Here is a 25,820-nt window from a genome sequence, read left to right as displayed (position 1 = left end):
ACAGCCGGCGCCGCGGGGAGCGTCGTCGCGCGAGAACGGGCCGCTCAGCGCATCCGGTCACGTGTGCGCGCTCCTTGGCGGCGCGGAAGCGGCCGTGCGTGCGGAGAGGAGGAAGATGCGGGTCAAGGTGTTGAGCCGCAACCCCGATGACTACGTCCGCGAGACGAAGTTGGACCTGCAGCGCGGTGAGTGGGGCGGCGCGGCGCCCGGAGCGGGTCTCGGCCCAGCCCGTTTGCCACCCGCACGGGAGGCCCGAGGGGAGCAGCGGCGGCGAAGGGAGGGAAAGGCGCTCAGGCGTCCGCCGGCCCAGCCCCGCTGCTTCCGGGGAGGATGCCGGCGAGCCGCGCAGCGCCCAGCCAGCTGCGCTCTGCTCTCGCTCCTGTCTGCGGGCTCGGCCGCGGAGGCGGTCACTGACGTCGGAGTGCGCATGCGCTGCGCCCCGCTCCTCGTGCCGCGGAGCCGTGGCGGGCCGTGTGCGCTCGGCGGGGCTGCCGGCCTTCCCCGCCGTGCTGCCCGCCGGCAGGCCCCGCGGGGCGCCGTCCCGAGCGGTGGCCGCCCTGCCGCCGGGCCGGGGCACTGCTGAAGCTTGTGGGGTCTCGGGGTGCCGGAGTGCGGTGAGGAAACGCCGCCGGGGCTGGAGTGCCGGGTTGGGAGGCCCGGTTAGTCACCCGTCTGGCGCTCCGAGGTTGCCGTCGGCATGACCTAGGTTACTCTTAGCGGCCTTGGGCAGTTACTGCCCTCTCCCGCCGCGTCTCGGCCTGCTTCTTGCCCATCCCACAGTAAAACTGGCAAAAGTCGTGTAGTACCTGCCCTGCAGCGGCTGTAGTGGTAGGCGAGATGATGGTTTTCCATGCCTTGTCCTGTGCATCCTGCGTAGCACTGGTCTTACACAGCTGTGAAGTTGTGTCTCTGTAACGTGGTAGAAGGGACAGACGTTCAGTTTCTGTCTAGTGTCAGAAACAGTCTGTAAAGTAGCTGCCTTCTGCCAGAAAGAACAAGAATAAAACTCTGGACATCTCAAACTATTTTGAGCAGCGCGAGAGACCCATATTATTTTAAATTGCACTGTGCTTCATTATTTGTTTGGGTTGGAGGTAGGAGTCTATGTTGTGCAAAGTAGCATCATAACTAACACGTTCCAGTCATTTAGTTGTCATTATATACCTACAATATGGAAAAATAGCGAGGTTTCCCACTGGACAGTAGCTGAATACATCTTAATTTTCTAAATGGGATTTGTTTGTAAGCTGTTAAATTCCATGTTGTATTATAGGGTGAATACCCAACCTCATTTCGTGAGAGATTTTAGAGGTTTTGATCTGGATCAAATAGTTTTTTGAGACCTGCAGCCTGGACTAAGTATCAATTCTTAATGAGTGACCTGTTGTCAGTTGCTCTACTGACTTTTCTACCTTTTTTGATGAGATGGAATGAGGGAGACAAAACCCAGAAGCTGTGTCAATGTCTGCTGTCTTTCTCAGTTTATTGTAAGGTGTGTTTATGCGGGTGGATGAAGGGAGACCCTTCCTTGAAGCTTGTTGGATGTTAACACTCCTGTCTAGGAAAACAGCGTTAGCAGAGGACCAAGCTAATGACTAAACAAGCTGACTAAACTTGAATGAAGAGAGCTAGGTTGCCTCTCTCTGTGCATGTCCATGCAGCTGTGTGCTGTCTGTGTATATTAGACTTTAGTGGCAGGAGGTTGGTATTGGGTTTTAATTGTTTTTTTTTTTTAAGTAATAGTTGCAAGGCATCTGCAACTTCATTTTGTTGTGTACATACCTATCTTCCCTTGACAAAGATGTCAAATTATTTCAGAGTTATTTCAGACTTTATTGACTTCAAGCTTGTTAAGTGAGCATGCTAATGATCTCACAGACCAACTCCAAAACAGTTGGAATGGTAAAAATCTTAGTGTGGCAAAAATCTTAAGTGTAGCAAAAGCTTCTTCCATGGCAAGACAATCAAAGAGAAAAGCTTCTGAATTCAGCTTACCTTGAACTACAATACATACCATGGGTTTCTAATGTGGGTGTTGCTTTTACTGCAGTTCCAAGAAACTATGACCCCGCATTGCATCCGTTTGAGGTTCCACGGGAGTACACAAGAGCTCTGAATGCAACAAAGCTGGAACGTGTCTTTGCAAAACCCTTTCTTAGCTCACTTGATGGCCACAGAGATGGAGTTAACTGCATGGCCAAACATCCAAAGAGTTTGTCTACAGTGCTGTCTGGAGCTTGTGATGGCGAGGTAAGATGCAGTTACAAACCACAACAAACAAGGTACCTTTCTTCCTCATTTTCCTTTTCCTTTATGTGGGAATTGTTTTTTCTTGAATAAATTATTTTTTTAAATACCCCCTGCTTACTTTTCTTTTATATATTTGTTCAGCATGATGCCCTGTCTTTTCTCAGAAGATGCAGCTTACCCAGTTCGGGGCAGTGCTTCTCACACTGCAGGTTGTAATCTCCCAGCACACAAAGGCAGCAGCTTTCAGCTGTTCAGCTGTGAGCAGAGGGTGTGACATTCAGCTCCTCCGGATGGAGCAGTAAATGTTAATATTTACAGTCTGTAGTGATTGCTTTTTGCTGCCCACACAACCTGCCTCCTCCCCTTGAAGTTAAACTGCTGCTGATTAGGACAATTGCATGAAGGCAGATGAGCCAGAGGGAAGGGGTGCATAACCAAAACCATTTTGGAATAAAAATTTGTCGTATTGTCTAAAAAATGCTAACCCTGTATTTGATTATTTTACATAAATATTACAAATAGCAAGCAAGGGCACTTTAGTTGGAGTCAGTTGCAGAAAAAAAATGCGTGTACTTTCTGTCTTCTCTGTCCTCTCAACCTTATGTTGTTCATTTGATAGTACTTGTAGATTTTAAAGGTGTCTTCTGAGTAGCTGGTTCCTGCTTTTTATAAAAGGTGCATATGTCATGCAGTACTGTAAGGGTTATTAACCTTTTTAGAAAGGAGGGAAATAAATTTAACTGAAATGGTGGCCCAATTTCTTACCCATCAATGGAGCAGGTAAAGTACTAGATACTGTAAATGCATACAACCTGACCTCCATTTGTTTGGTTTTTAAACGGGCCCAAACTCTTTAAAACCTCTGAGAGAGGTGGACATGTATGTAAAATGGTACAGCAGCTAGACTAAGGACATTGTTAGTTCCAAAGGCTTGTACTCCTAAGAGGAGTATTTTCTCTTAAAATTATCACTATTGCTGTCTTTTAGCAAGAATTCTAGCTCAAAAATAGGGGAATGCAAAAATACACTTAAGTATTCATCTCGGGGGGAAGGGGTGAGGAGGAAAGAGCCACACTTTTTTTTCCAAGAAGGGAATAGTTCAGTAGTCTTAACATTATAAAATCTGGCCAGTATTCAAACCAGATAGTCCATTTCGTTACAACATGTGTGATCTCTTGTAGCTGAATTAAAAACTGGAGTTGTGGTCCTAGGCAACATAAGCAACAGACTCCTTCTCTGTGTTCTAACAGGTTAAAATCTGGAACTTGACCAAGCGACAGTGTATCCGCACTGTGCAGGCCCACGAAGGCTTCGTTCGAGGCATGTGTGCTCGGTTCTGTGGTACCTCGTTCTTTACTGTAAGTACAACGTGTCTCCCTGGTGCAGTGCAGCAGCACAGAGTGCCTGTGCACCAGCTGTTTTCTGATGAGCAGCTTGCTTTCTGCCCTGCAGGATTTAAATATTGCATGAGTACGGGTATTAAATTTGTCAGCGAACCTGACAGTTCTATTTCTGATGATTTTTTTTTAATTTTATGCTGTAACATGGCTGTTAATCAAGACTCTGGAAGGGATTAATACCAGAAAATTCCAAAAAGATGGTCATGCAATTAAGATTCGAGTAAATTAGTTTTCATTAAAGTAGTAGATAGATTATGTTCACCAAAATACATACAAATGTTTAAAGTAACCATTTGCATATATAGTGATTAAAGAAAAGCTGATTAAGTCAAGATAGTTTCATGTTAATTAAGCTTTATTAACTTATATCAACTGCAACTCATTCTGTTGTGAGTGAGCTGCCTGGAAATAGCATGTCTTCCTGTTTGCATTAAAACAATTCTAAGATGAGATAAAATAAAAAGAATTGGTTTTGAAGACAAGAGTGTCCTAACATTTTCCTTCAAGTTGAACATAGAAGAACTATTTTCACTGCTGTAGATTTATCTTTTCTGTAGTACTTACCATGTCATGAGGACAGTAGTTTGGATATAGGTGAAGTTGTAACAAAAAAATTCAAGTAACTTGAAATTAGAACCTTTGACAGTCTCTCTGCCTGAAAATTCAGAGAGGGGTAGAAGAAATAATAATAGTGCTGTGAAGAGAGGAAGTTAAACTTGTACAGCTATTTTGTTTTATTTTGTCCAGTTTGCCTGATCCAGGTCACTGCACAGTCATGTAAAAGCTTGTACTGGCATAGTGCAAGACGTAGAATAGCATCATGAGTGGGCAACTGAGGTGGAAAGTACCCTTTACCTGTTGGTATGCTCACCAAGATGACTTCAGAGGATAATTTGCAATTTAAGGTGCCATTTGATTAGGAATTGCAAAATGTAGCCTAAAAAAAATAGTGATGATTCCAGCCCACCTTTTTCCTATGCAAACCTGGAATTATCTCTTTTGAAAACTGGAAAAGATTCATGTATCGAAATGGAGACTGTTGAATAGGTGAAGGAAAGGTGGTGGTGGTGGGAGAAACAGCGACAGACTGGAAGTGAGTCACCTCCTTTCACAAGCAGACAGGTCCCCAGAGCTGCTCTGAGCAGCAGCTGCTTTGGAAGCTAGACCCCACCTCCGCTTTCTTTTTCCACTACCCCAGTTTTTATTGCTGAGCATGATGCAAGGAATACTCCTTTGATTCAGGTCATCTGTCATGCCCATGTCCCTTCCCAGTCTGTTGCCCACATCTAGCCTATGCGCTGATGGGGGAGGCAGGGGTGATGACCGACAAGTCTCTGTGTTGGGGGGAATGACTTGACATTATCCAAGTACTAGCTGAGGTATTGGTGCCTTAACAGCACAGTTTTAGCCACAAATCCACAGCGCAGTGCCATATGGATACTGTGAAGAATGTTAACTCTTGTTCTAGCCAGATGATGTACGTGTACCTTCTCAGTTTCTAGCAAAATATTATGACAAGGAGAACTAATCTTCAGCTTGGAGGTGTAAAAAGGAACAGTGAATAGGCAGGAGAGAGAACTTCTGTATGACACAGATCGTTCTCTTTTGAAAGGCTGTCTGTACTTAATTGCAGAGCACATGTAGTAAAATAAACAGAATATATCTATGTAAAATTGTACGTGCTTTCTCCATTATTTCCAGGTTGGTGATGACAAAACTGTGAAGCAGTGGAAAATGGAGGGCCCAGCGTATGGAGAAGAAGAAGAACCTATTCATACAATCCTTGGAAAGGTAGTAAATCTAAGTCTTGATTCTTTTTTTTTCCCATTGTATCTTTTGAAGTAAGTTTGAACCAGATGTTATTTAGCTTTTGGAGGAGAGAGAAACAAGTTGATGTCACTGGTTACCATAATGGGTTGCGAGGTGATGGCATCAAATTTTATAATGACACTTTTAAAGTACCTTTGAGTTTTTATTGCATTTATTTTACATGTAACCAGACAGGAATATCTGAAATGCCCTCAGAGACTGCTTAGATCTGTCTCTAATAATCACCCCTTTTCTGTGAACTCCAAGGATCTTTCTGAAATCTCTTTCTCTTCAGACGTGTGTTGCCAGCGTTTTGTCTGCATTAAATCACTTTCTTTTCATGCTGATACTTCACAGTCATTCAATACAAAGTTCTCACTTGCCTCTTTCTTTTCGACAAAAGCAGACTAAAAATACATTCAATTTATGATAAGCTGATTTTAAAAGCAATATTAAATGCTTTTTGTAAATAGATTGAAACTCTTTAACCATTGTGACGTCTATGGAATCTGTTCAGATCCGCACTGAAAATCTGTAGTTGTACCCTTAAAATTTCCATTTGCTTTAAAGTCAACCAGGACTTTGTAAAAGGGCTTCTAATGCTGACCCCATTATAAATTCACAAGAGATGCATGTGTGCACAGGGAATACTTAGACAGCTGGTCTATTGTGTAAGCATACATCTGATAAGGCTTAGTTCGTGGCAGCAGTGGTGACTTGGTTTTCAGTGATATAAATGGAGCAATACATGGCAGACTTGATATGCAATGATCTGATGATCTTTTTTGTAACAGAACATGCTTGCATATTTATGTATACAGTTGGTTATGTAAGGTTTTTTGTTGTGGGTTTTTTTTTCCTTCTTTTATAGACAGTGTATACAGGAATTGATCACCACTGGAAGGATGCTGTTTTTGCCACCTGTGGCCATCAAGTGGACATCTGGGATGAGCAAAGGACAAGTCCCATGTGCTCTCTGACATGGGGGTTTGACAGCATAAGCAGCGTAAAATTTAATCCCATTGAGGTAATCTTTCTGTTATATAGTGGAAATCAATGTGTGTCTTGATTAGCATAAGATCTAAATTCTATTAACACCATCTTTTTCTTGAAATTTAGATTTTGATGTGTGTTGATGTAATATTTAGGAGGGTGTATGCATATATTTTTATGGCTGTATTGCTTTGGAATGTAGTAACATATTTTAAACCTTGTACCTTTTGTCTGTGTTAGTGGGGAAGAAAAAACAGTAGGGTGGTCTCCATTCTGCCTAAGCAGTGCATATCCCCTACTTCACTCCTACACTTGCGATTGGGTGACTCTGGAGCTCTCCTCCTCTTCCAGTGCTGTACTCCTTGTGACCAAGATTTCTCCCCTCTCCATGGCAGAACAATTGCATTTGATCCTCTAGAGCAGTTCCTGTGTACTGCTTTGCTGGAATTGCTTGTGACTTTTGAAGTAGAGACAACTGGGTGGCTTCTGAATCTTGCAGGGGAATCTATTGAAAGTGTTTGTGCTGAATAATTAGCTGCCTATAAAGAATGGTGAACACATTTCCTTGACTGAAAAAGGAACTATATGGCTACCAGTTTTGTGAAATTGCTTACTTGTCTAATGTAAGCTGTTGACCATACTCTAGAAGTGTTTTTATTTTTATTTTCTGTTTTCAGACCTACCTTTTGGGAAGCTGTGCTTCTGACAGAAATATCGTGCTGTATGATATGAGAAAATCAACTCCGTTAAAGAAGGTAATCTTTTTAACAGAAGCTTATGGCACTAAAAATTATACTGAACATGTAAATAGTCTAGCTGTTGATGACAAAACAAAAAGTCTGAACTGTGAGTTCACTGACTTTTCACTTTCTAATTTTGAGTCTTTCAACTGAGTTTGAATTAATGTTGGGATTTCAACCATGCAGTTAGAAGGGCCCTTTTTTCTGCATTCAAACGGGCTGTCATGCTCACTCTATTGTTATTCTTGAGAAAGTGCCTGACCTGACAGCAATTTCACAATAAGAACTTTATGTTCCTATGTTGTGTTCTGTCTGTGTGTGATTTTTAAAATTTTTTTTAAAAAACTTTTTCCCTTCCTTGCCAGAAGGAAACAAGGTAAGTCCTGAGGCATTTACTTTCCACCATTAGAAAGCCTTAGTCTGCATTTGAGAAGTTGTATTTCTTTTGGCATGGAGATAAACCCTCCCCTATGCATCTAATATAATCACTCAGAAATCCATCACAGTAGAATCAAAATTGTGTTTATATGTGATAAATTTATCAGTGATGATTCCTCTTTATATCTAGGAGAACGTATGTATTTATTACACACAGGAAGCGTACACATACATTAACCTCAATCAAGTTCTGTACTTCTGAGCCTCAGAGCTATCTTACTTTTCTTCTTGAATTACAATATTCTGGCTTTTGAATATACACTTGGTATCCTTCTGGTATGTTGGTATGTTAGGTACTGTCTGCAATGACACTGGTCTGATACACACTAAAACACTGTAATGGTACGTCACTGAACTATAAAAATAGGAGTGTTGTTAGCATAATGATATTTTTTTCTCTCCATGTGTCCCAACAATATTTAATGAAGTTTTGTCTGAGCCACTGAGACAATGCTTGTAAAAAAATAGTCAGTGGTGCCAGTTGGAGACCTGAATGTCAAAGTGAACATGACTAATGCTGTAGATCCCCAGGAACAATTTTAAAGGAGGTGGTCTGAGCCTTTGAAGTTTGAATCAAACTATTTTACACATATATATATATATGTGTGTGTGTGTGTGTGTATGCTAAATATATTAAAGTATGCATACATGTGCATATAAACACATGTGTGCAGATATGTGTATCTTGTGTGGCAAGCAGCATGGCTAGGTGTGTTTCCTGCTCTAGGAGTAAAACACCTAATACCTCCTTACATCTATGGATACGGTTGTAGGTTTCCTGCTGGAATAGGGATGATTCTCCTGTGGAGAGGCAGGTTGAATGTCTGCATTTCTGCTTTGAGAGTGAAGAGCTCTGTAGCTCCCAAGGGAAGGGTGCTGGTTATTAGAGGTACCTTACCTGTGTATGGACTCCGCCTTCTAGCACTGCTGTGTTCCTGGTGTTTGATCAGCAAAGCAGCCTAACTCAGTGGGAGTCCCTTCCTTAATGGAAATCAGAGTACAACTTGCCACACCATGGAGCAGTAGCTCTCTTGGCCGTTTGTCCTGTTTTGTGAGTTTTGAAGTCTTAGTTCCAAAGAGGTAAGATGGTGAGATGCTTTCTAAGTGCAGAATAAGAACTAGTCTAAACAAGCTGAGAAAAGATGAAGGGAGGCTCTCCTGTTGCACGACAAGATGTTGTAATGGAAGTTGATACACTTTTAAAGTCACTCTTGTGAAACCTGTGGGATTGCAGGAAAGCTTAAGGTGTTTTAAAGATAGACTTCAGCATTTAAACAGCTGGAAGGAACTGTGTTGTTCGTTGCTTATAACGTTCTTAGCTGTTCACCTCAACCAAATACCTTGTAGTAAAGGAGGACAGTTTAATTATTGGGGAGATCCGGTTTTGTGTTCAAGTACTTGCAAAATCTCCACACTGACACTCTTTGTAAGCAAGTGCTTACAGTTCAAAGAAACCAAGATAGCCAAGTCTTTAAGGACTTCACAACTCTGACTTAATAAGGACTTTTTCTTATGAAATTACTGAGTGTATTTACCTTTGATTAGAAATAGTGTCAGAAGATGGCTCTGCTGTAGGTTTAGATAGTTGTGAAATTACCTTATTAACGTCTTTACAGCAATTTAAATCACTTCCTGCCCAGGTTGCCTTATGTAGTTGTTACTAACGCTAGAGCTGTACAGAGAATTCTTTCCTTAGGTATTATTTTAATTCCAAATGCCCCTACTGAAATAAACTCAATGCTTGTAAATTTGGGTGAGAAAAGAGGGAAGCAAGATGGAGAGCATGGACTATGACAAACCCTGACCCCTATTCAGAAGAGCTGGATTTTTCAGCAATGTTGACTGACTTTGTGGCATTCTTTAAAATATTTATTTGCAAATAATGCATTAACATTAATTGTACTCATTTTGCAGTGGCTGAAAAACTTGGATAGGGAAGAATGAAGAACCCTCCTTCTTTATTAGCTTCCCTGATATGTGCAAGGTTTATAACTAGAAGAACAATACTGAAATCTGAACAAATTGTGGTTGTCATGTTACTGTAAACATAAGGCCTTTCAGTGACCTTTTGGTGAAGTAGAGTTCACGTTAGCCATCTGATTACATTCAGTTCTGGATGCAGGTAGTTTCTGGAAATGAGCAGTGTTTTGCAGTGCTGACTTCATACTGAACAGGATAATGTCACCTAGGAAATGAGGATTTATGGAGAATGAGAATCATGAGAATATGTACAGTTGTCATAATCTCTTTAGGGGTGTGTCAGTAGAGATCGTTGCTGTTAACTTGCTTTGAGATTGTGCTCTTCATAACTTTACAATAACAAAATATAGTTGCACATTTATATGTATGTAAATTGATGGTATTTGGGTATAGTAAGCTGAGAATAAAAATGAGATTGGAGTACCATAGTGTTAGACACCCAAATTTCAGGATTTTCAAGTGGGATTATGGCTGGCCTGGAACATTGTGGAAAATCCTGTTTAGAGTTGTTCAGCTTGTTAATAAGTTGCTCTGTAATTATACATCTGCTTTGTGTCAGGGGTACTGTGTGGGATTTATTTTTAAATACAATGGCTGACAGTGCCTCCAAGACTCAGCAGAAGCCAAAGCTGTTGTCACACGGGGTGTCAGATGACCTCCTGCGTGCCTCCCCTTCTGCCACAGGGACCCAGCTGTTACTGCCACAGCTGTCCTCTGAGGTGGGGGCATCTGACATAAAGCTTTTTAATACCTACTGTCTAATCAACTGTTAGAAAAATAGAAGGCTCTTACTAGGCTGTCATCAGCTGCCTTCCTCCCACTTCAGAGACACACTGGCCTCTCTGTAGTCATGTGCTTACTAGGAGCCAGCAAATCTTAAGAACTTGTAGCAAATACCCTAACACGGTGGTGGTGAGTAGGTTACACCACAGGAGCTTCTACATATGGTACTCAGCACTTCAACTAGAAATGGCAACTGTCCTGGAGGATCGTGAACTCTGATTTCAAAGATAAAACAACGAAGGGATAGTAGCAGATGGGAGAACTATAATATCAAGGTACTGTAATACTGTGGGACAGGAATTTCTTGAGTTCCAATTCTAACACTGCTAAGAAAACAGTCTGTTGTGTCCCTCTTCCTCTGTCATAATTCTGTAAAGTGCTTCTCTTTGGTAATGGGAGAGGGTTTGAACTGTAGTGAGTATTTTTCTGCTTATAACGAGGTATCAATGTGTAAATATCTTTCAGGTTATCTTGAACATGAGGACAAATACACTGTGTTGGAACCCCATGGAAGCTTTTGTTTTTACTGCAGCAAATGAAGATTACAAGTAAGTGTGACCTTGCTCTTTGATACTTTTAATCTGTATCATGGTGATTTATATCAACTATATCAGATTTAGCTAAATAAGTTCTTAAAAAAACTGCTTAAACTCTAAATTTGAATCACTTAAGTTATAACCTAGAGATTTACCGGTTTGCTGATTTAGAAAATCCCACAATAGTGACACCGTAACCTCTTTCTTTGCATTTCAATACCTGGGGCAGAAAAGAGAAGTGTGACAGGAAAAAATGCAGCTAAGCCAAGAGAAGTGTAACATGCACTGGGACCTGGAAAATAAGTGCCTTTGGTCCAGGCTGAGGCTGTGTAGGCATTTATTTTCTTGCTAGCTCATGTGAAGCTTGGTATATTACACTGATCAGCTATTTTGATGAAAATGTTTCATAAGAGAAATGTTAAAATAATTAAAAAAATAATCTTTTGTGAAACTGTTCTAGAGCTTGCAATGCTTATCCTTTCAATGTCTCAGAGCAATGTTTTTATTTCTGAACAGCTCTATTCATATGAACAGCTAATCTGATATTGAAAAAGCTGTCTCTGCAAAACTAGGCCACTGCAAAATGTGCTCCATATCCTTTTTTTTTTTTCCAAGAAGCTGGTGATCTAACAATAGATCACTGTTTTCTTCTAGAACATACACAGTTTATCACTTATCTTAAGGCTGTTTTTCCAAAGAAATGGATTCTGGCCTAGTCCTTGGAAGTGGGTGTTGTATCTAATGTACTGCTTTTCACCTATTTTGGTCATGATAGGGTGGCTACCAGGTGACCCGATCTGTTTGTATTTCTTCTCCCCTGCCCCTTGCTAAAACAGCAATGGTAGCTGTTCCTGTCAGGAGAAGCTGTCCTCTTACAAACTAAAGCAGTTAGTACAAGCACAATGGCAAATGTGTATATCAGCAATGCACATGCAAGCAGTAGCTGATGATATGGAGTAGTGTATTTGAGTATGATGCTAGTGTATTTTTGTTAGGGAATTTAGAAGGAAAAAGCTGTAGTTGCCAATGAACTATTGAATGAGATGTTGAATTAATTCTCCTGTAGAGAGAATTAATTCTCCAACTGGAGCAAAGAAGGTGAGAAACCTGCTAAATTGCACGTTTTTAATGTAGTGGTTTTAGTAAATATTATACCTTAAGGAGGTTTCATCAGGTGCTTTGTAAAACACATTTGCTTGTTGGCACTAGACAAATTGATGATCTATTCTGTAGTTATGCCTTGAGATGTATTGATGGGCTTGCTGATTCAAAGGGTGTCCAGGTAGATCTCACCTGAGCTTTGAAGTGCTTAAGAGCAAACCAGCTGTGGTCCAGCAGCTGTGTGTTTATTTTTAACATAATGCTTCTCCACAGGTAATGTGCTTGTATCTCCACGTATTGAAGGACCAGGCTTTCCTTGGACTCCTACACTGCCTAAATAGTAGGAAAGTGTGCTAACCTTCAGAGTAGACTCTGACTTACTGGGAGTTCTTAGTATGGGGATATCGAGAAACCTTGCAGCATTGATAGGCTTCCGTTAATGATTCGGAGATGCTTGTCCAAGTTCAGGTTGTTTACTTATATCTGAAGATGGAGAGTGTAGTGGTTGGAAAAGCAGGCTTGATCAGTGACCCATGAACAGAAGAAGTAGTGCAAACTGTCTGCTTTTTGACAGCGAGCAAGAAACCTAGGTCTGATCCAGTAGCTGAAGCCTCTGGGTAATAAACATTTTCAAGCCTTAAGCAATGCATCACTCTGGGTTTTTTTCATGTGTTATGAGCAGTTTTAGACTTTGCTCTGCTGTATGGATCTACCCTTAGGTGTGGTTTCTGTATTATTAAAGTAACTTCAGCAAAAAAGTACTGTTTCCTTAGGAAGTGTTAAGGTATTAAGCTGTTGGTGAATTTGTGTTGAAGCTTGTACACTTTCGATATGCGGTTTCTGGAGTCGCCTGTGACGGTGCACATGGATCACGTGTCTGCTGTTCTGGACGTGGATTATTCGCCCACTGGGAAAGAATTTGTCTCTGCCAGCTTTGATAAGTCCGTCCGCATTTTTCCTGTAGGCAAAGGTCACAGCAGGTGAGTGATTTTACACCTTTCTCTCTTGCTGTCATTCATTCCAGTGACTCCCTAATCCTCAAAATTCTTCATTCATTTGTTAGTATCTCCACTGGGGCATTCACTTGGGTGGATAGTGAAATCTTACTCTGTATAACTTGAGATTGACAGGTTGTGTAGTTGGCAGATCGTTCTGAAGTATGTATTAGGGTGGAACTCAGCAGATAGCAGTACTTATATAGTTTTGGATTAAAATTGTGCTTGATTACAGTATTGGGTGTACTCATTTGTATTTTACCAGGATGAATCCCATCCTATTTCCCTCTGTATGTATCTTTAATGTATTTAGGTCACTTTGTACTCTTATCTGTCGCCACTTAAGTTTGCAGTGCCTTGTATGTTGTAGCATTTGGTTTTCTAGGGACTGTCTTCATCCTATATGGATGGTTGCTAGAGACATTACATGGAAAGCATTGTTCTGTGAATTCCTCAGGATCAGTTTGGGACGCTTTTGAGATGTGTTTTGGTACAGTTATTACATTCTGGTCCTATTTCCTTAACCAGGTTTTGATTCATGTGACAGTGCTTTGAATGCAATTCATTTTGAGTTAGCTTTTCATGTAAGATTTCATAAGGCAGTGTATTAAATATTTTGCTGAAGTTCAGATTGGATCTACTGTGTCTCCATTATTCATTTTTTTTCCTGTTTGATAAAAATTGAAACAAGTTATCAGATCTGTCTGGTATCATTTGTTCTTCATAAACCTGCCTTCATTATTCTTTGTTGTCAGTTCTTCCTTTTTTTCTTTATTCTAATTTTATTTTATTTCTAGTTGTCTTCCTCTCTCCAACCTCAGTCCCCCCAAAAGTTGCTCTTAGGTGGAGTTCTAGGTGGCTTGGGAGGTTGAAGTGTTGAAATAGCGATTGGGGGAGAAGTATGTTTTTATTGTTGATCGATGCAGTTATGTATGCATTATTCAACGTAACTGTATGCTCCCATGGTGCATTAAAGATTGAGAGGGCCTGTTTACATTGTCCTTTATATCTGTTCTACTGGTAGCTTTAGTTTTCTTCCTGTCTAGCAAAAATATTTAAAAGATAATTAGGTATTGCTGTTTCTTTGTGGGTTTGTTTTGATATTTTTAATTCTTGTGTTATTAAACAACATGGTTAGTTCTGGAACACTTAAAATAAGCCCATTTAAAAGCTGGGCTTTTTCAGAATCACACAGTTGAAATTAATCCCACTGAATGGAGAAAAGTCTCCATATGGAATATCCGATCTCGCTTGGAAAACTATGTAAATAGGGATCCTGATGGCATTCCAGTTCTGACTTTAGATCTCCCACCAATCTGAAAAACTCACAACTTCTGTTGCTTTCTATTTTATATTAAAATGAAAATTTTAATTGGGAAATTGGTTATCCATAAGAAATGAGATTTATTATGAAGTTGATTAAATTTCATAAATTCTTGGTTAGCAGAACGGGGTGTCTATGCAGATTTTGTGAATGACAGATCCGGGCTGCTTGGCTGTGTTCTGTGTTTTTCCTTTCCCTGAGAAAGATAATAACTTGCAGTGACAGCAAGAGGAGAGACAAAGGCTGAAAATTCAGAGTAAGGAAAGGAAGAGTACTTAGTTCTGCGAAGGTGGCTGCAGAGAAGCTTTGTTACTGAGCCAGATAGTAAAATGAAAGTAAACATAGAAATGCTTATGAAAATGCTTAATGTGCACACATGCTATTATACATCAGCATCAGCAAAAAACCTGATGTGTTTATGTTTTTTGAAGGTCCTTTTGCCTAGTCTTTCACTTGAATGTGAATTACAAGAGGTGATAAAGTTTATTAAAGCTTATTTAAGGTGATACATTGATTATGGTTGTTTTTCTCACAATCTCTCCAGCTCAACCCCCAGTGTAGTTTTTCTACAGCTCATGAATAGGTGTTATTTCCATATTTCCTTTTCATTACTACTTGAATTTTACTTGTAAAAATAACTGTGTAGAAGAAAGAGAATGGTCTATAAGCTGCAGTGTGTGACTGAAACACCAAAGGAGTGGGTTTTAGTGAACAATAAGAGGGCCTGACTTATTCTTCACCTTTAGAATGCTAATAAATAATTAAAATTATCCAAAAAGTGTACTTAGTCATATATTTTTATAGCTGAAATAAATTGTTTTGCTTGTTTGGTACATAACTAATGGAAATCAGGTAGGAGTTTAAATATGGTTTAAATGTAACATGCAGAAACATATTTCAAAAAGTGCCAACACTTGCTGAGCAGGAGTCTCATGGGCAGAAATGAAATATAGTTTATGCTTTAGTACTCACACAGCTGTGTGAATCTGTTGTGGGGTTGATTTGGGGTTTTTTTTACTATCTGATATCTCTTGTTGAGTTCTTGTTTGCAGGATTGAGAGTTTTAAGTTTTCAGTGTTTTAAAGTTTTCCCTAGAAGTCCTTCAGACAATGTTAAAGCAATCCATTTTTGGGGGAAGGAGGGAAGTCGCAGTGCCAGTCACATTGCCGTGCCATAAATGGACTGACAGCTGGAGGGGTTTATTTACTGTTCTTTATTATTTGTAATGGTGTCGTCAGATTCTTTGGCACCCATTCTTCTGCAGTCCCATTCTGTAATGCTTCATTGGTGTAACAGCATGTTAGTGAAAATCATTTCAGGAACAGGATGCATATCACACTGTATACTCATGGCATGATTTGCAAAAAGAATTATTCTTTAACTATTTGCTGTAGTTCCTGTTGTGCGACACTGGCACAGGTTGCCCGGAGGAGCTGTGGCTGCTCCCTCCCTGGCAGCATTCAAGGCCAGGTTGGATGGGGCTTTGGGCAACTTACTTAAAAACATCTTTTCCTAGGTGATCCTTTGTCAGTCTAACCATCACACTTTATTCGAGTGTTCCTATATGTAGATTTAAGGTCAGTACAGTGTTTAAAAAACAGATTTAAAACCCAACAAAAACAGCAACAAATTTTGCCTTGAACAGAAAGGTTTTCTGTCATTTGTAAGGTAATGTTGGTGGGAAAAGTGATGATAGATTGCTTAAAAATGTTTCTCTCTGCTTTAGGGAGGTGTATCATACCAAACGAATGCAGCATGTCATCACTGTGAAATGGACTTCAGATAACAAATACATTTTGTGTGGCTCGGATGAGATGAATATTCGTCTGTGGAAAGCTAATGCTTCTGAAAAACTGGGAGTGGTAAGAGTTGCATTCTGCTTTTTGTTCTCATAAGACATTTGGGTTTTTTGTTCTTACATCTGGCTAGCCTACTCAGCTTCTAAAATCTTTTTTCTAAAGGGAAAATGTAAAACTGGAGTTTGACATTTGTATTTAATTAGAAAACTGACATGCACAGTATAGCTCACTCCATTTACTGCATTCACAATAATACTATTAGAAGCCTCATTGCTACACAAGGTGACTTTTTTGGTCTTGTTTAATATAAACAATAATCATCAGTTCTACGTGAACTAATTAGAGCAGTTTACTTGGGTGCTACAGGAGAGAGTTCATCTGTTTGGACTAGAGAAAAAGCAATGAATTATGGTTTGCCATACATGAGTCATCCCACTGAAGCTTAGGGTTACTGCTTTGAAAAATTCTGACTGGCGTGTGCCTGGTTGACTTGCAGTTCATACTGTGACAAGCACATGCATTGGAAAATAGACCATTTGCCCCAGTGAATGCATAACTGGGATTGTCTTTAACCTATTTTAACTCTCAGACGCCAAGTGGGCAAATTAGGGTGGTGTCTGAAGTCCATTTAATTTGATGTAAGCCAGTTTGGTTGAAGAGTTCCTGGTAGGAACAGACATCAGACTAACTAGACACGTGTCTTTTCAGTTGCACTTGTTCAAATGTTTATGTATAGGCAAAGCCAAAATGTTCTGTTACAGTTACCTCTTGCATATATGTGTCTGCACAGTTGTATTAAAGTATTGAATGACTTTGGAGAATGAATTTGACACTTTTTCTGCTGGGAGTGATCCCTCTATGTAGCTTTATATTGTTAACGGTATTTTGGAGGTGCTTACAGTGCTCTTTCTGAGCCCATCAGCATAGCTGCCAAAGAGTGCTTGGGGGAATTTCTACTTGTTGTTGTGAAAGGTTGAGGGGGAGGAAGGGGGAGAGAGGTAATTCAGGGAAGAATATTGTACAGTTAAGGGGGTGGATCTGTTGCATAGTTATGTCCAGGGCTGCTTGTGGATACCCGAAGCTCCATCAAGTTACAGGACCTGCGTAGGAGGGAAGTGGAGTGGAGCTGGGAGAGGTGGTGGGTGAATGGGACTGGTAGTACTTAAGGCTACAACATGAAATGGGATAATTCATGGACTGCTGCATGTGCTCTGTGGAGCACTGGATATGGAGTAGCACAGCTAAAACAAGGTAAACCAAGCCATGGGCTGCCCTAAGTATTTGGAAGTCCTGTTATTTTTCTCAGCTTTGCTGCAGTTATAAAAAGTCCACAACTTTGTGCAGTGTGTGTGGGTTACAAACTACTATTTAAGTGAATTTAATGGAAAAAACTTCCTTGTTGAGGACGTTATGGGTTTTTTTCTGGTCTGAATTGATTCTTGGGCCTTTTCCTTGTAATGCTTCAGTCAAGCAGTTAAATATAAGACCCATTCTTGCTAATTCTGAGGACTCCAAAAAGCTCATTGCGGATGACTTGGTTTGACTTCTATGTCGAATTTGCTTAGACAGTGTGATGTTGGGCAGAAATATTACCTGCTTTCCCATTGTCATATCCACATGCTCGTGGCAACGCCCTTTTCACCTGTTTTTACAGTATTAACTGAAATTTTCTGTCTTTAGTCACTATATTCTTCATAAGAGAGCATGTTGTCTCTCCCTAAGATGTTCTGTAACAGAATTGCCTGGTGGTTCTGACATGCATCTGTACTCTGTGCCCTTTATGTGAAGGACAGCAGGGAAAAAAGCATGCTGAATGAACTATTTACATGTAGAGTGAGGCCTCCTGTCTTCAGGTGTGAACAGAAAATTCATTCTATTGACTTCTAAGATGGCATTGGCTCCTCCTCTTATAAAACAGTAAGGGTACTTGGCTCTGGGAAGTGATGGGCAAACTCCTGCATTATAGGCATGCTGCATACCAAAAGGACAACTTAGCTATTGTTTAAGAAGTCACAAAATGACATTCTGCTGTCTTCTGTAGTATTTGCATCAGTGAAAACTGATGGTGGATGGTCCTAAAAAAGGCTTTCTGGCTGTCAGCTCACAAGAGAACTAAGTCAACAGGTATCTGTAAGACACAGATCAAGTGGTATGTGGTTTGGGTTTTGGGGTTTATTTTTTTGTTTGTTGATTTTTGGTGGTTTTTTTTCCAATCAGAAATGAAAGTCATCCCATCATTTAAAATACAGAACTTGTCATCCTGTCATCCTATCTTAAAAAAGCCACCTTGCAACATCAAAAGGCACCTTAAGAAAGCAAAATTATTTAGATATACAGGAAGAACTTAAAAGGGACATAGTGAATTATGTAGAAAAACTGTTCTCATTTAACATGGATGATGCTAATGAACTTGTGAAGAATTTGTTATAATAAGAAGAGATAATGTTTCACGTCCCCATGTCTTGTGTGGAAAGGTGCTGTTCAAGCACGATGCAGTCGGAGCCTTGAATTTAGCAAGACACAGAATTTGGATGTTAAACTGGTAACTGTCTGAAGCTGCTGCAGGGTTTTTTCATGGAAGCACAATGAAATTTTATTTTTCAGGTGTTCAGAGAGTAATTTAGAACTAGAATCTTTATGGCTTACCACGTTCTTGGATATATATATATACACACACATATACACTTGGAAACTTTGCTTGGATTCAGGCAACTCTGCCAATTCTTGTTTGATCCAACTTGGTAACTCCTGTGATTCTTAACGCTGCAGCTGTTAATGGCTATTTACCAGGTCCCACTGTTTTTCTTTAGTACCTGCTCCTTTTTTAGAAGACTGGCGTTCTTATCTTCACAGACATATGTTTGCTTATTTTATAAATGTCCAGTTCTTCCATAGTCTGTGGCTATTTTTTGAACATTTTGAATATTCAAAGCTGAACACTCAGTAATTCTGTCGGAAGTGTCAGAATACGTCTGAAGTGCCTAGTTGCTTGGTCTGCTATTTTTCTTTGCTGAGAAGATTTGATTGAATGACTCATCCAAAGGTCACTGTATTTCTGATAAAATGCTAACATCTTGTAATACATTGTATTTTAAGATGGATATTTTTGGGGTGGGGGGGTGGATGGAAACCAGCATACTTTTTTTTGCTCCTTTGGTTACTTAGTGAGTTGTTTTCAGTCTGAGTTGGGTTCTGAGGAAGTTACAGGGAATGTGTAGTGCTTGTGTTGTGACTGGTGAACATTTATCCAGTTGGAAAGTTGTACTTTCTGAACCGTGGCTGCCCTGGCAGTCATCAGTTCTGACATGCATGTTTCTTTTGGGTTTTTAATGTATTTGGCATCGCACTCATAATTCAAAATCAGTGAAACATTAAAGAATAAAAGTCTCTGGAGGAGCCAGAGGCATGCTGTGTCTCCACTCCACTGACAATTAAGTCTGCAAGGTTTTACGTGGTGGCAAAACCCCCCAGTTCTCCCAGTTGGAGCTACTGCAGAAGTTGCTTTAAAATAATAGCAATATTTAGGTGGGTTTCTTTCTCAATAAAAATGGATTAAATAATAATTATTAATATTATTAAATAAGACTTCACAGTTGTTCTTTTAAAAGCAGTAAACATCTGGCTCTGCAAATCCAGAAGCAAAAGACTCAAACAAGACTTTAGAGATAAGGTGTTGTATTTTATGCACAGTATTTGAACAGTCTGGAGTTCAGTACGTTTGAGGCTTTTGTACATGTGGTCTTGGAGAGGTTTAGGGGTTCTGAAAAGGTAAGTGACTTTGCTTTTCAGGAAAAGAGGCGGGTGAAAACTTGTCATAGTGAAAAGGCTGGAAAAGCAGCAGTGATGTATAGAGTGGATTTCAGTTTATAGAATAGAATTAATCTAATTAATACGAAGAAAGGGATAGATTGGTTGGGGCTTTTTTTAACTGTAGTGAAAGCAGTGAGCCGTCAGTAAAACTTCAGAAAGCTGTATTGTTCTTCAGTCTCTTGACACATTATGACAAAAGCTACACTTGCAGTTCTTAGAGTGCAAATGCTTAGTAATGTTACTTCTGTGAGTAACCGCTGCAAAACTTAGCTCTGTTGTATTTCCAGACTAGAGAGGAATTAGAGTGTAGGACAATTGAAGAAGAAAATTTTTTGCTTGGGAAAGGTTTGTATTTCAGTAAATGTAAAACAAGTGTGAGGAGTGACTGTAAGAACAGGGGAGCATAGGTTTGCTGCTTTCTTACAGGATGCAGAAATAGCTTTTGAGCAAGGACTGAGAAAGGAGAAAGTGCTGTTACAGGTCTTGGTTTTGATCTAGCTAAGTGCATTAGAAGGAGTGCATCAAAACCGTGTCAGTAATGGTGTAGCCTTTCAGTCTGCTTCTAGTGTGCAGCTCCATTTTGTGAGATAAGGCTGATAACAATCACTACCAGATGTTGTGTGACACAGCATTCTTCACAGAGTCATCGAAGGCTTTGGGTTGGAAGGGACCTCAGAGATACTTAGTTCCAACCTCCCTGCCATGGGCAGGGACAACCTCACTGGACCAGGTTGCCCAAAGCCTCATCCAGCCTGGCCTTAAACACTTCAGGGAGGGGGCTTCCACCACTGTGCCAGTGCCCCATCACCCTCATAGTAAAGAATTTCTTCCTCACGTCTAATCTAAACATACCCTCTTTCATCTTAAAGCCATTGCCCCTTGTCCTGTCACTGCACTCCCTGGTGAACAGTCCCTCCCACTTTACTGTAGGACCCCTTTCAGGTACTGGAAGGCTGCAATTAGGTCACCCCAGAGCCTTCTCTTCTCCAAGCTGAACAACCCCAACTCTCTCAGCCTGTCTTCACAGGAGAGGTGCTCCAGCCCTTTGATCATCTTTGTGGCCACCTCTGGACTCGCTCCAACAGCTGTAGGTCTGTGTTCTTTTCGTAGTGATTTTTGGGATATGGTGCACACATATCTTCATCTCTTCAGCTATGATTTTGTGCTCATAACAGCTGCATTACCTTTCCTTTTTTGTCACCTCTTGAGATGTAAAGAAGCCATACAATTCTGGCTCAAGGAAACAATTATTAATGCACTTTATAGCGGTAAATTTAGCAGCAGACCAATGAAAAAAAATAATAAAGACAATCTGTGGTGGTGCAAACTGCTGGGATACATGTGCATCCTAAAAATGTTTACCTTCCTTCTGCTCAGATGTGAAAAATAACCAGTCTCTTTCATCTGGAGGGAGGAGAGAGGCATCGGCAGTTTACTTCAGGACATATTTTCCTGTTGCTGACAACTTGGTTGCATTTTAGAGTCCTTTGTCCCCCTTTTTCAGTGTAGGCATTTGCTGTGAAGTACTGCTGTGGTAATGGCACAAATCAGCTGTCTTTCTGCCACATAATTCCTGTTTCATACAGGAAGGAAGCTGCACGTTTGTTTTTGGAATGTATGAAAAAAGGGTCATAATGTCATCTTTGAGCACGTCTTCCACTCATGATGTCACATAAATCCTAATTTATTATATTGTAAAGTGTTCTGGAATCCTGCTAAATTGTGCTTTGTGGCATCTTCTCCAGCTCAGAGCAGAGTGGGAAGTAATGCTGCTCTCATCAGCTGTTGACGCTGACCTGTGGAAAATGACTTGCAGGAGAGAGGCTGGAATTCAGTGCAGCGTTGCAGTCTGCTTCCCGAGCTGTCACCTGTCTCTCAACATAGGCACAAACTTGTCACTACTGCAACGTTTTCCTCTACTGTCATGTAGATGAGGGTGGACTTCTTGGAGTTGGTGTTCTGTAGTTGGATGGAGATTCACCAGCTACGTGCCCTTCGTACCTACACCACACTACTAGTAAAAATGGAATCAGGCTCAAGCATAACAACCACTTAATCTAAGAAAATGTCTCCACTGAATATTAATTTTTTAAATAAGATATCCTGGATGTATCTTTAATTTACAGATTCACTTCTTGTCTGTAGCATCATCAAGGTTACACTAAACCGACAGCAATTTCTTGTTCTTAAATTAAAGGAAAATCAGTGCATTTAATTAAAATAAAAGCTCTTTAATTTGGATTATGCTGGTGGTTTTCTGCAGAGTGGGAACACCTGGGATTTATGGAGAGTGAACCAGCTATTCAGTCTGGCTCACAAGACTGAATTTCAGTAAGGGGGGGCAGGGGAGTGGTGAGCTGGGAAATTTTAGTGGATTAAGGTTGTGAAATTTACTCCTTGAAATGTGAGAGGTCATGATAAATGTAAGTAAGCAGAAAGATTTGTGGTTTTACAAATGAGGGGGTATGGAGAAACAGAGATTAAGAGCATTATGCCTGATGCCTAAATAAGAATTTCTGGGTGATAAGCATCTCTGCATCTGGTACCTGGTTTTTTTTATTGTCCCAAAGGAGAAACTCCTTTGCAATATGTTTTATTAATACTTGGTTTTAGACCATTAATGGTATTTCAGAACAAAATTAATTTTTTTTTCAGAATTTGTGAAATATTCTTAACAGAAGTCACTTCTAAAAGTGGCCTCCAGAGCGAATTGCTGATTACAAAGGGGGGGAAAAGCATCTTTCATAATAATGTAGCTGGAATTTCCAATTTGGTATTTGTGCTGTTTTTTCTTCTGAGAAAGTAAAAAGTAAGTGAAACAGTCATTTGCAAAGCTGAATAAATAGAAGTCATGTGAACTACTGTTTTGCTTTTAATGCTTTAGGCTCTGATAGTAGTGGACAAAATAAATAAGGAAGAGTGAAAGATTTTTCCCACTGCTTGTTTGAAAATATGAAGTGGTTTAAGCTGTCTGAAGTAGTGGAGTTAGATACTTCATTTTGGGTGAGAGAGTAGAAAGAAGAGGGTTGGATTATCTTCTGTTATTTAATGTTAATGGATTTTCTGTTTCTCTGAAAGCTCACTCAACTGAAATGCAGCTTGATCAGAGATCCACACAGTCCAAGATATAGAGAGACTGATACATGAAGCAGGGGGTGCTTTAAACAAGAACACAGCACAGGTGGATTTTTTTTCCCCCCTTTGATAAATAAGCATTAGGGCTAAAGGAAACGTGGCTAGCTGGGAAAAAACACATCCTCTAGGGCAGCTGTCAGGAAAAAGCATTTCTCACTTTCAGTGTTCTTAATGGTGGCTCAGAGGTACTTTTAAGCACGGATACAATTGAAGTCCCTTGTGGCATTACTAGCTCACCTGTACTTCACGTGTTTGTGGTACTAAGATAAGTTTAGCTGTTGGGTGAAAGTTGGAATTCCCCGTGTGCCGTAAAGTCAAGCAAATACTTGGTAGCTGGTACTGTGCTTCCTAATGCATCTAGGTGCTGGGTAAGATTTAGGCCACCTGAAGAGCTGTCTGTGGAGCTGTTCATGAAGACAATTCATTTATAGCATTTGCACTTAACACCAGCTCGTGATTAAAATGCCTGAAGAGCATTTCACAGCAGAAGTTGATCATCAGTGGTTAGGAAAGCAGGCAGCTCTTCTTCATCAAAGATGTTCTACTGTCAGCTATTTCTATTCTCTTGTTTTCTCTACAGCACATTAGCATCTGCTTTTTTTCAGGGGTTAAATTCAGTTACTTCACTGAACTTGGAAACTGATAATAGGTGTTGTAAGTGTCGGGGTATTGCTGAAATTGTAGGCATTTCAATACTTGCCTCCCCTAGTTCTGAAGTTCCTGTGGTTACAGCCATTCGCCAGAAGAAAAACATTTGAATTAGAAGTTAAAAGTTTCATTTTACAGAGCAGATCGTGACAGTTGAGTCCCTGTTGCATGTTCCTGAGAAGCTGATCCGTGGCCTGTGCTTTCCCCGTAGCTGGCACCGCGAGAGAAGGCAGCCATGAATTACAATCAGAAGCTGAAGGAGAAGTTCCAGCATCACCCGCAGATCCGGCGCATCGCTCAGCACCGCCACTTGCCCAAGAGTATATTCTGCCAGATCAAGGAGCAGCGTATCATGAGAGAAGCTCGGCGGCGGAAGTGCGTCTTCCTCTTGGGGCTTTGCTTTCTCCTGCTCTTAGTAAAATGCATTGCTGCAGTGCTCTAGCAGCGATGTAGGGGAGTGGGGGAGCTACAACGTGTGGGAGGAACAAGTAGGAGCTACTTTTAGCATCTGAATAAGGGATCATGAACTACTGGATCGATTAACCTTTGATTACAAGGGGATTGCGGACAAGAGCCAGTGTCAGGACCAGGCTGCTCCCCAAAAGTACACTGAAGAAATGGGAGCAAATGCCACGTTGGAAGGAGCCACAGTGCTCTGTTAAGTATGATATGATGCGGTATTGCAATGGAAACAGAATGGGCTGGTTTGGGTGTGTGGAGGCTTTTTTGATTCTGTTTTGGGGTTTGTGGGTTGCTTTTTTTTTGCCAGACTCCAGGATGAATGTTTTCTGTCACCTGGATCATTGCCATATTGGAATATCTTGGAGCAGAAGGTGGCATACCTTGCTGTAGCCATTAAATTAACAGTAAAACAAAAAAGTGGTGGGCTTCGTAGTGATCTTTCTCAGCTGAAAGACTCTACAAACTTGAGCAGCAGATCCTGTTGACAAGAAAACTAAGCAAGCTGAGCTCCCCAGAAGAGGCTTGATTTGAAACATTTCGTGTTGTGGTTTAACCCCAGTCAGCAATAAGCCCCACACAGCCTCTTGCTTGCTCCCCCCATGCAGGATAGAGGAGGAATGAGAAGAGTAACAGTGAGAAACTTCTGAAGTTATTTTTCACAGGGACAGTCCTCAAAGGAGGAGGTACAGGGAGGCTTTTGATTAATAAAAGCAAAGCAATTTTTATTTTTTTTTTATTTTAAATTGCAGGCTATCTCTGTTAGTAGCCTAAGGAGAAAACTAGTATTTGTTAAGCCTTTGTGCTGACTACTGAACTGTTTTCCTGGTTTTTGTTTCTAGGGAACTGAACCGTCGCAAGCACAGCAAGCCAGGATCTGTGCCACTGGTGTCAGAGAGGAAGAAGCATGTTGTGGCAGTAGTGAAATAATTGTCTTCACGTGCACCAAGTGTTACAAGGAAAGAAAATGTCTCCACTGAATAAATCCACTGTAGAAAATTTGATGGACATTGGTAAGACAGTGTGTGGCTCCAGAAACATGGCGTTTCTTTCAAGTACACACATGCTCTGATTTCTGAAGTCAGTGTGTGTGCCAGATAGTTGCAAGAATTGGCCCTGTAATCTTCTGTTGCGGTTTTCCTGTCTGATGTTACTGGCCCAACGCTCTGTATTGCAGTGGAGTTTGACCCTTTTGATAGAAGCAGGTGACTTGGAAGTTGGTGGAGGGTATCTGTACTTCCTGTCCTACTCCTTGAGACGTGCAAGAGAAGGATGAAATCAACTCAGATTTGTCAGAGGCACAAAAAACTCTTCCATACAGAGTTATAAAATCAGTTGTCCATATGTTTTTGGTTTATTTTTTTTTAAATACAAATTTAATAAAGTAAACAAGTGACCTTAAGGCAGTGGACTAGATCTTGATTATTCCAACTGACAGATATACTGCATTATACTTAATCCAGTACAATATATTATTTTTCTTCTCTCCAAAAGGAATTCAACAGGTTTCTCAGACATATGTAAACATATTTATAGTTTTGTTCTGTCTTCTTAACTATTGTTATATGACCTGACAAAGCCTGAGACTGTTGAAGTTACTAATATTAATGACATAGTTGA

General features: G+C 40.5%; 1 protein-coding gene across 1 annotated transcript; it reads left to right on the top strand.

The window, feature by feature from the left end:
- Window positions 1-88: 88 nt before the first annotated feature.
- DCAF13 (DDB1 and CUL4 associated factor 13) lies at window positions 89-25,564 on the top strand. Its single transcript, XM_084260857.1, has 11 exons — window positions 89-185; window positions 2,051-2,250; window positions 3,501-3,608; window positions 5,352-5,441; window positions 6,331-6,486; window positions 7,130-7,207; window positions 10,859-10,941; window positions 12,846-13,010; window positions 16,076-16,211; window positions 23,953-24,116; window positions 25,043-25,564. The coding sequence occupies exons 1-11, from the start codon at window positions 116-118 to the stop codon at window positions 25,128-25,130; spliced, it is 1,338 nt and encodes a 445-aa protein (XP_084116983.1). The 5' UTR covers window positions 89-115; the 3' UTR covers window positions 25,131-25,564.
- Window positions 25,565-25,820: the final 256 nt, after the last annotated feature.

This window comes from Gallinula chloropus (genome assembly GCF_964237585.1).
Source record: "Gallinula chloropus genome assembly, chromosome: 2".
NCBI classification, from domain to species: Eukaryota; Metazoa; Chordata; class Aves; order Gruiformes; family Rallidae; genus Gallinula; species Gallinula chloropus.
The sequence above is the reverse complement of the archived record's forward strand: the minus strand, read 5'-3'. Positions and strand labels throughout refer to the sequence as shown.

Coding starts and splice junctions, on each gene's coding strand:
- DCAF13 (XM_084260857.1), top strand. CDS start 116: ATGCGGGTCAAGGTGTTGAGCCGCAACCCCGATGACTACGTCCGCGAG. Junction 6,487..7,129: donor TAAAATTTAATCCCATTGAG/GTAATCTTTCTG, acceptor TTCTGTTTTCAG/ACCTACCTTTTGGGAAGCTG. Junction 7,208..10,858: donor AATCAACTCCGTTAAAGAAG/GTAATCTTTTTA, acceptor AATATCTTTCAG/GTTATCTTGAACATGAGGAC.